The sequence below is a fragment of the Acanthopagrus latus genome, chromosome 19 (assembly GCF_904848185.1).
Source record: "Acanthopagrus latus isolate v.2019 chromosome 19, fAcaLat1.1, whole genome shotgun sequence".
NCBI lineage: Eukaryota > Metazoa > Chordata > Actinopteri > Spariformes > Sparidae > Acanthopagrus > Acanthopagrus latus.
This window is the reverse complement of record NC_051057.1, coordinates 12,238,037-12,248,494: the sequence shown is the minus strand read 5'-3', so window position 1 is coordinate 12,248,494 and position 10,458 is coordinate 12,238,037. Positions and strand designations below refer to the sequence as shown.

The following is a 10,458-nucleotide window of genomic DNA, read 5'->3' as shown; positions in this document are numbered from 1 at the left end:
AGATGAATACATTTAACATACACAACATACGATGAATTTATAACAATGATGCATTGTTATCCTGGTTTGAGTTCATCATATTTTTTCAAAGTAAAATTGAAATTATCCAGTAAAGTACAGGTTGCTTTATAAATCAGCTATGAGCCACTTAATCGAACAACTCGAGGTGCCAAGTTGTGAAAAATCTCTCAAGTCTGGAGTTGTAAATGTTTGTAAGTAATTTAGAAAGTATCATGGCTAAACAACAGTTACTCATTTCACAAGTCAATGTCAAAAATAAGTGTTATGCAACTTTCAACATTAATGAACATTAACAAAAGCTCCTTGTACTATTCCATGAATAGCTGTAGGTATCAATGCTAATAAATGAACTCTTGTCTGCTCTGCAGTCCTTTTCCTTTATCTGCACATTATTTACTATTTACTTTATCATTGTAGTAGTTTAAAGCTTACATCCACACAAACCACCGTATTATTTTTTTGTTATCAAGTATGTAGCATGTATGTTTTATCCCTTTTATAATTTTACGTGTATCTCTTTTTTTTTATTAATGTACTGTCATTTCTGACATCATGGATAATGTGCCTGAATTAAGTAAATGTTGAGAGAAAAAAGTGAAGTGTTAGATGGTTAAACTAGCAAGATACAGTTTTCAAAAACACAGCCACCCCAACGTTTTTCTTAATAATGGATTATAATTAATGTGTAAACAATTAGTAAATTGATAATCTACGTCAATAAACCCACAAAATAAATGGCAGACTTTTTTTTATTATGGAAAAACGAACCGGAAGTCAATTACCAGAAGTCGGCTAGCTTGACAGTATTAGCTGCCCTGAATGTCTGAACAATGTAGACCCAGGAAGCCTTCTTGGGAGCAAAGTGTTTGTATCTATCATGTAACCTTTATGGACATTTATTTACCAGTTCGCTTCGTGTCCACCGGAGGCCCGCGGGCTGGAAGAAATGTGGACGCCGACGAGAGAGGAGGACAGTCAGTGTGGCCAGTGTCAACATTACCGGGAATGAAACGCTCGTGTTTTTATTGAATCCCATTCTCACGTTCAGAACCCGGGCATCACCGTTAAACTTTTTCTTTTTTTCTTTTCTTTTTCTTTTTTTTTTTCAAAATGAGGATCTTCACGTGTCTGCTGAAAAACGCCAACCCCAAAATCGAGTATTACTCCAGGTTTTCGCCTTCCCCGCTCTCCATCAAGCAGTTTTTGGATTTTGGTAAGTAGCAGTGCCTGGGCTGTCATCCTGGAGAAGGTGTGTGTGGGGGTGGGGGGGTTGACTCGCTGATAAGGAAGAGGAGGCCTTGTGTATTGTCACTCGTGTCGCTGTATCTGTCGGTTTGAAGTGCCACATGCAGAAGCCCCGGGGTTGTTATTAATAGTAGAAGCCACTTTGTGATGGTCAGATGTAGCATTTAAATTGGCTGTTACCTCTCAGTAACACCGCCCCCCCCCCCAAACCAGCCCCCTTTGCAATGCTGATAGTTCTGCGTGACAGCTCTCTGTTGCAGGTCTGTTTACCGTGTGAACATGTGTGACAGAACCCCTCTCCAGTCATGCAGGTGCTGTGTCTTCACTCAGACTGGCACAACAGCACGTATGCAGTGGAGGATGCGGCTCAAGTTACACACAGTTTCTGTAGCTGCTCTGTAAAGTAAAGAGGTTTTGATCATGATTTCCAGGTTTATTTCAGTCCTCTGGGAGCATGGAAGCGTGAAACAGTGTGCTGCACTCTCCGGCGTGAGACTTGAGATGTAAGGATGACAGTGGTGGAAGCCGCGCTCAAGGCTTTTCTTAATCCATCTCTGATTAAACAGTCATCTCTCTTATGCAATATGTTCTCACAGCTGTGGATCTGACGCGTGAACGTGAGGCGTTTGTTTGCATTGTGAAACGCAGCCGAGGATCTTTTCCTTGTCACAGCAGCACTGGGGGGGGGGGGGGGCCGTGACTCTCTAAAGGGGAACAAGTGAGACATCATCACCGCAGAGTGTGCTGAGTCAGTATTTGGTGTTTTTTCACTACCCTATTTTTTTATGGGCCCTTCCATTAGTTTTGATGAGTCAGGGGGAAGCAGAGATGATGGGACGTTTCCTCTCACCCTGCTGCAAAACGTCTCTTCGCTCGCTATGAGTTGGGGGAAAAAAACTTTGACCGTTGCTCCCGTTTTATTGCTGGAAAAACTTGAAAGCAGCAGATTTCCTCCTCAGGTTTTCTGTGATGAAGGTTAATAGGTCTCATATGCTTCCAAGTCGGTCCTCACATGCACTCGTTAGAGACACCGGGCTGCTTGCACGCTGTCTAGATTAAATTTTGGTCCAGTCAAGGCTCTTAAAATGCAAAGTCATCGCCAAGGAAGACATTTGACATTGCACCGCTCACACCACAGGCATTCAGATTTTCCTGTTTAGATCTGAAACATAAATCCCCCCTAACCTTTCCATGACTCCCCCCCCCTCGCTCTCTCTCTGCCGGGTAACAATATTTATGATTTCCTTGTATGGTTCAAGCTAATGTTGGCGAACAGTTCCAGCCAATTTGCAGAGCTGAAGGTATCATATTAAAGGTTGAAACTCCAGCTCCTAGTAAGACACTCAGGATTTTAAGTGCAGCTTGTGTGTTTGCTGCCTCTACCACTCACTCCTTTACACTTTAAATCATATTTTATTTGCCAAATCTTGTCAGTGGCTCAAGATGAAGCATTTCCAGGAGTGTTTTAAGGTTGATAACAGTTACCTTTTGGCATAATTCCATTGGTTTCTTATCTGGAAGACGCACCTCGGTCTTCACATGTCAGCGAGAGTACAATACATGTTTTGTGCAAGGCGGATGTCGTCATGTGCCAAAATGAATCATGGTTCGAGATGATTTAGCTGTCACAAGTTCAATAGTGTAGCTCGAGTCAGGGCTGCCACGAGCAATTATTATCACTGTCGATTAATCTGGTGATTATTTTTCTCAATGAATCGTTGGGTTGTTTGGTTTGTAGAATGTCAGAAAATGGTGTAAAATATTCATTAGTATTTCCCGAGATGACGTCCTCACACGTCTTGTTTTGTCCACAACTCAAGGGTGTTTAGTTTATTGTCACAGAGGAGTAAAGAAGTCAGAAACAGTTCCAGTTTAAGAAGCTGGAAATAGATAAATGTGTCCTTTTTTCCCTTATAAGATTAGTTGACAACTAATCAATTGGTCATTGCAGCTATGTACCTTAGTGATGGAATGTAACAAAGTACATAACCATAAGATTAACCCTAATCTATACCCTTGACATGTCCATTTATGTATACACAGTGATGGAACATCACTAAGTACACTTTCTCAAGTACATACACCGGTGAGGTACTTGTTCTTTACTGGAGCATTTCGATTTTCCACTACTTTGTACTTCCACTTCACTACAGTTTGGGAAAAAATACATATATTAATTTTTACTCCACTACATTTAAGGACTTATGTCTGTCAAACACTGGGATCATGTGACATCGCTGCTCCATGGAAGCTGCAGAAAAAAAGCTTCTAAATCAATCTGGGAAGCTGATGTCCGGAACACAAACCTATAGTCTGCTGGGTGTTACTCCAATGAACACGAAGGGACGTGCTGGAAAGTTTCGAAATTCTCCTTCCGTTTACCGAAACAGTAATTAAACACGATAGCTTTTACTTTGACCCAAGTATGACTTTTCAGGTGCTGACTAATCCCACACGCTCCAGAGATACCGGTCACTTTCATTTTTGCAACTTGTTCAGACGTCACTCATTTTTCCCTCCAGGCCGGGAGAATGCGTGCGAGAAAACATCCTACATGTTCCTGCGTAAGGAGCTCCCTGTGCGGCTGGCCAACACCATGAGGGAGGTCAACCTCCTCCCTGATAACCTGCTGAGCCAGCCTTCCGTCAGACTGGTGCAGAAATGGTGAGACTCTTCCTCGGGAAATTAAGCTTTTATTACTGACAGGTGATAAGGTTTATGGCTGCGGGGCTGTTAAGAGGAACATGTAAAAGCTGCCCTTTGACCTCTGTTTGCTTCACCAGGTACATGCAGAGCTTCGTGGAGCTGCTGGATTATGAGAACAGAAAGCCAGAGGATGCTCACACTCTGAATGAGTGAGTGAACATGGTTTCGGTTATTGATTCATGATGGCGAGTGCTGTACATGTGCAGGAAGCACAGCCCTGTCAGGCACCCAGCTGTTCTATACTGGATTTGTGTCTTTATGTCTAGAGTCCCTCCTCCATTGCAGCTAATCCCCTTAATGCACAATGATCTCTGCTGACTGTACAGGTAACGGTGCATATTTATACGATAACAATGCCCGTGTGATAAACAGAGATAGGAATTCAGATAAGGGCGTCTGTTTAGAGGGCACATTTCCAAGAATTGTTCGGTTCACTGGAAATGGAAGAAAAGTGATATCAGCCCTGGTTCATGACTAAGACATGTTTCTTACGTTGAAGGGGGCAAAAAACAAACCCAGCGGATCAGAGACTGAACATTTTTTTCCATTGCTAACTGGCCCTCTTATGTTTAATCGATGGAAATGTGTGCGCACATGATCAGTGTGTTAATAGGTGGAATTGTTTTTATTTCATTTTCAGTTTCCTGGAGCTCTTGATCGAGATCCGCAACCGTCACAACGACGTGGTTCCCACCATGGCCCAGGGAGTCATCGAGTACAAGGAGAAGTTTGGCTTCGACCCCTTTATCAGCAGCAACATCCAGTATTTCCTCGATCGCTTCTACACCAACCGCATTTCTTTCCGCATGCTCATCAACCAGCACAGTGAGTCCCACAAGCATTTGTTTTTTGTTTTTTTTTTGGAAACCGGCATACTGTCCATCTGTCTCTGCAGCTGACTTTGATTCCCATGTCTTTCTGTGCAGCTCTCCTGTTCGGCAACGACACCAACCCTGCCCATCCGAAACACATAGGCAGCATTGATCCCACCTGCAGCGTGGCCGAGGTCGTCAGTGGTGAGTTAAAGAAAGGTTTTTGCTTTGCTGCTACTATTTGCATAGTTCTGAAAGGATAAGTTTGCCGTGAATGAAAATCCATTGATGATCACTCACGTGGCAATAGAAAGTCTGGTAAAGTTTCGTGGTCCACAAAAGATTTCTGGAGCTTCACAGCTGGACAGCATTCTCCCGAAGGACTGAAGTAGATGGGGACTTGTCTGAAAACCGAAAAAGCAACCCATAAAACCTCTTAAAATGGCTCCATGTAGTTTGTCTGGTGTAATCGTAGTCTTTGGAAGCCAAGAGAGCTCAAATGGATTTGAAAATAGTTATTCAAACCCTAATTGCACGATCAAGCTCCTGCACCCACTTCAGACAGAGTTTGTGTTGACACTTTTAGCTTAGCAGCTACAATGAAAATGTCAGCTTTGAAAAGGGTATTAAAATACAATTTTGGATCTTTGGATCCCCATCTATTTCAATTGTTTAGGTGAATGTTGCAGTGTTTTTCTGCTGTGAAGCTCCAGAGGGGTTTTGTGGACCACAAAACTTCACCCGACTTTCCATCAGCATGGGGGCGAGGACGTTTTAATTTTTGGCTGAAAAAGATCCTTTCAGGGAAACAGAGTTTTATCACAAACCAAACACACCCAAGTGCCTCGGTACAAAACGGCGTGTTTACACAATGATACTTCTTGAAAAATTCCAGAAATCCAAAGCTGCACTCTTAGTGACCCAAGAGGAACAGAGAGCCATATTAGTGCCCTATAAAAAAGAATCCAAATATAAACAAATCACATATTCCGCTCGTTTTGCCCTGACTCATGTTGTTTTGCCTCCTCTGTCAGATGCCTATGACACCGCCAAGATGCTGTGCGAGAAGTACTACTTGGCTGCTCCTGAGCTGAAAATTGAAGAGTTCAACAGTAAGATTATTGTTTCCATTCATGTATTTGAGTGTTTCCAAATTTAGGGCTGTGATTACAACGTTCGCCATCTCATTAACTTCTCAAGAACCAGTCTGGATGTGTTAATGATCACTTCACATTCTTGTCTTCCAGTGAAGGCCCCTAAAAAGCCCATCCAGGCGGTGTACGTGCCCTCTCATCTGTTCCACATGCTGTTTGAGCTCTTTAAGGTGAGCGGAATCAGTGTTTTGATGCCCTTTTAAATGTAATTAAATTGTAATGTGGCTATATTTCTACAAGGGCTTGTGCTGCGCTGAGTTAATTAACTGTGTGTGTGTTTGTAGAACTCGATGAGAGCCACAGTGGAGCTTCACGAGAACAGTGCAGAGGAGTTGCCACCAGTAAAGGCAAAAGTCACCCTGGGTAAAGAGGATCTCTCCATAAAGGTATATTAGACACACATATCAACACACACCTAATCATCAAGTAAATATTTGTCTTTTGCTTTTTAATTAGAACTCTGAGTGTGTGTGTGTGTTTGTCTCCCGTCAGATCAGTGACAGAGGAGGAGGAGTTCCTCTGAGGAAGATAGACCGTCTGTTTAACTACATGTACTCCACTGCCCCGACACCAAGCCTGGAGCCAGGAGCTGTCCCGCTGGTACACACACACACACACACACACACACACACACACACACACACACACACACACACACACACACACACACATTAAATCAAATTAGTATTGACTCTGGTGACCATTGCAAACCTTCCATAGCCCACAGATTTGTTATATGCAGCATGACATCTTGGAAATTAAATTCTGCCGTTCTCCCTCCCCCCAACCAGGCCGGTTTTGGCTACGGTTTGCCGATTTCTAGGCTCTATGCCCGATACTTCCAGGGGGATCTGAAACTCTACTCCATGGAGGGCGTGGGCACAGATGCAGTAATATATCTGAAGGTAAAGTGAGCTGGTCAAATGTGAGGCATGTTGTAGTGCTTTTTTTTTTTGTTTATGTGTTTTTTGTCACTCAAGACACAATAATCAGAGTTTATAAGGAATAGTTTGACATTTTTGGAAATGTGCTTGTTCACTTTTTTGCCAAGTGTTGGATGAGAAGAATGGTGCCTCTCACATCTGTCTGTGAACTTTGACACCAGAACCAGAAGACAGTTTGCTTAACTTGGCATAAAGACAGGAAGTATATGGAAACGGCTACCTCCCATATCTCTCTGTTAAGTGTGATGTTAGTGCTACAAAACTTTAGCTTAGCTCAGCATAAAGACTGGGAGCAGCTAGCTACCCTCCCTTACTGTGACTGTCTGTTAAGGGTGATGCCTGAGCTAGAACATTTTAACGTAGCTTAGCATTAAGAGAGGAAACAGGGTGCGGCAGCTAGCCAACCTCCCTCATCTGTCTGTTAAGTGTGATGCCAAAATTAGAATACTTCAGCTAAGGTTAGCATTAAGACTGGAAACAGGGGAAGGCAGCTATCCTACCTCTCTTATATGTCTACTAAGTTTGATGCTACGGTTAGGAGACTTATACTTAGCTTAGCATAACTACTGGTATTCAGTATAATGCTACTACTAGGAGACCTTAGCATAAAGACTGGGACCAAGTGGACCCAAGCAGCTAGCCTACAGCTATTATCCGTCCTTAAAGTATGATATTAGAGCTTAAATACTTTAACTTAGCTTAACATAAAGACTGTAAATAATGGAAAGCAGCAGCCCAACCTCCTGTATCTATCTGTTAAGTAGCCTATGATATAAAAGTTGAAAGATGCTTAGCTTAGCTTAGCTTAGCTTAGCTTAGCTTAGCTTAGCGTTAAGACTGAAAGTAGAGGAGAGCAGAGGATTATAACATAACGTAAACCTACACATGGACATATTTTATAGTGAATATAAATTGACTCAGTTGTCTCTGAATCTGAATGTCTGCTATGTTTATATAAATTGCTCCTGTTGTTTGTTCCTCCTTGTGTTTGAAGGCCCTGTCCAGTGAGTCCTTTGAGCGCCTGCCTGTCTTCAACAAGTCAGCATGGCGTCATTACAAGACCAGCCCCGAGGCAGACGACTGGAGCAACCCCAGCAAAGAGCCACGCGATGCCAGCAAGTCCAAATACAAAGCCAACAGATAACTCTGCCTGACCATGCTAGCCCGGCCCACTGCTGGAAGCACTCTGCCCTCGAGCTTGTACGATGAAATGTTGCCCTTGGGTTTAGGATCAGACTTGCTTTTACATTCCAGTGGTTAAAGCTTTTGGAAAAGACATGACCTTGAATTATGTCTGTACCCAATGGCAATGACATTCATCAGCATAGCTTTCATTGTTGTGGCATTAACAGTGGCTCTCCCAAGACGGAGTTTCAAATGAACCTCTTCCAAATTATAGTCATTTAGTGAATTGAATCTTTACCCACGTTGACTTAATTTCCTCTTCCACATCTGGCCATGATTTTAAGACAAATTCACTGCATCATGTTAACTCTCCCTCTGTCTCATGCATTGCTCTGCCTGACTGGGCCACAGCTCTCCCTGCACTGAACTGCTGAGTGTCTTTCTCACAGTCACTGAAGGCTTGTCTTCTGTTTTCAGCCTCTAAAACACAAGCAGAGTCGGGGTGGGGGGGTTGAGTTTCAGTGCAATTGGGAAGAAGAGGAGGTTTCATTTCCTTCCTCTGGGAGACACTTTTGACTGAACGCACAATTAGGCCAGTGTGTCACTGGCATAGTAAAGACTTGTTTTGGACTCTGTTCTGGGAACATGGAAGAGAGGCTAGCGCCTAGATGAGACAAAATGATAACCCCTTTGTAAAAAAATCATAGGAAGAGTACACCTTGTTTTTAAAGATCTAGAAGTCAGGATTTTTATTTTATCTCAGAGAGCGAGAAAGCCTTACTTCTGGAGATGTATAGCATATTTTATGTTTTAAGAAATCTGCCTTGAAGGCTCTACTGGAACTCAAAGTTCATTTACAATGGGTTAGAAATGATCATGTTTTTTCAGAGTATTTTGTTTATACTGACTGATCGTCGACCTACTGGCAATACTGACCCTCATCCAACATTTCTGCTTATTAGCCAGCTCTGCACCCCAATTTAACAACTATTAAAGGACCAAAGGAGCGTCTGTAGGATGCTTATGAAATGCCACCATGCAAGCTCCACCTGTCATGTAGCTTCAACCACACCAGCATGATGTGTTGTACGAACCCTCAAACGGAGAGGAATGGACCTGCTGCGTCTGACGAGGACTCTGAAAGTGGGAATACATCATCACCTCATCCTGTAAACATGCTCACAGCTTGGACCCCCTAACAATGCTTCAGCCGGTCAGTCTTGTGTCTCCCTTGTGGCGTTACTAATCCTTGCAGCTCTCTGAACGAGTTTGAACAAAGAGTGTGTATTTTTAAAACGTGCTTTCATTTTTATCACGTGTGTAAAAGACAGGATTAGAAAGTGCAGCTTAAATAACTGACTGTTTTAATTTATCTCATCCGAAACAAAGATGCAAGTAAGAGCTACTTTTTCCAGGCTTTTGCACTGTTTTCTTCCACTTTTCATCACAATAGCTAAGTACTGAAATATTGCTTCAAACCAACCCCATTTTTTGAAGGAACATTTTTTTTAGTGCACTTTACAAAACCTAAAGGTAGATTTTTACTTAAAATAATATTTTTATGCAATAATCTTAGACCCTCTTTCAAGAATTTCTTGTAATTATGAATTTAATAATATATAATTATTTATGATCAGGATATCACTTTCGTTCTCAAAACTGTCATCATAGCAGTGAAGCTTTAGGAGCTACAGGAAAAAGACCAAACCTTAATAAAACATGGCCCAAACCTAGGACCAGATGATGAAGGAATACCGAAACTCTGAAGTGACATCCTTTTCTCATCTCCTTTAGCATCACCGCTGATGTGAAGAGAGTAAATGAAGAGCTCAGAAAGGAAAGCTCCCTCATCTGTAAGATTTCATCACTGCCAATGCCCTTGTCTCAGTAGACAAACCTGCTGTAAAGACAACAGTCGTCTTCATTTACAGGCCTCACTTCACCACCGTTAATGTCTCACACTTCAAAAGACAGTGACTGAAAAAAGTTCACACCTTCGTCGAAGTTTCAGCCCCTGTCGTGGGCTTTAGAGGCCAGAGGATCTTTCATCTTTTAGCACTAACCAACCTTCTCTGTTAAACACTGTTTCTGTACCGATGGTATTTATAAAATATGATGACATATTGTGTACATAACTATTAATAATGTGTTCCCTGCCAGTGTGGAATGATCGCTCTGTTTTCCATCCTACTGTACCTCCAGGCTTTAACAAAATGTATCTGTGTGCATGACCTCCTCACTAAGGAGGTGGTCACGCAGAGATATGCAAATAATGCAACATGGACCGAAAACCAAAAAAAAAGGTGATCAGCGAGCAGTCGGAGGATCTGATCCAGCATGAGGTCAACTCCCACTGTCGAACCTGACAATAAATAATAATTGCTGTTGTGTGCGACCCGTCTATGATTTGACTCTTTTTTTTTTCTCGTCAGTCGGCAAGAAGGGGAAAAG

At 42.4% G+C, this 10,458-nt stretch overlaps 1 protein-coding gene across 3 annotated transcripts; it reads left to right on the top strand.

Moving 5' to 3' along the window:
• The first annotated feature begins 792 nt into the window (after nt 1-792).
• On the top strand, nt 793-10,402 carry pdk3a (pyruvate dehydrogenase kinase, isozyme 3a). 3 transcript variants are annotated; one of them, XM_037078505.1, is made up of 12 exons: nt 793-1,234; nt 3,789-3,930; nt 4,050-4,121; nt 4,613-4,797; nt 4,899-4,988; nt 5,819-5,896; nt 6,032-6,108; nt 6,223-6,324; nt 6,431-6,538; nt 6,730-6,843; nt 7,877-7,997; nt 9,802-10,402. In XM_037078505.1, exons 1-12 carry the CDS (start codon nt 1,132-1,134, stop codon nt 9,816-9,818), a joined length of 1,209 nt encoding a protein of 402 aa, XP_036934400.1. In that variant the 5' UTR covers nt 793-1,131; the 3' UTR covers nt 9,819-10,402. The 3 variants fall into 3 exon arrangements, 2 of the variants coding, with proteins under 2 accessions (XP_036934400.1, XP_036934399.1); XR_005071398.1 differs by having other exon boundaries at nt 795-1,234; nt 7,877-9,220; XM_037078504.1 differs by having other exon boundaries at nt 795-1,234; nt 7,877-10,402.
• Nucleotides 10,403-10,458: the final 56 nt, after the last annotated feature.

Bases quoted from the DNA above. Each gene is read 5' to 3' on its own strand.
- pdk3a (XM_037078504.1), top strand. From the start codon at position 1,132: ATGAGGATCTTCACGTGTCTGCTGAAAAACGCCAACCCCAAAATCGAG. The intron at 4,798-4,898 runs GTGAGTCCCACA...CTTTCTGTGCAG, and splicing joins CATGCTCATCAACCAGCACA to CTCTCCTGTTCGGCAACGAC. The intron at 6,844-7,876 runs GTAAAGTGAGCT...TTGTGTTTGAAG, and splicing joins ATGCAGTAATATATCTGAAG to GCCCTGTCCAGTGAGTCCTT.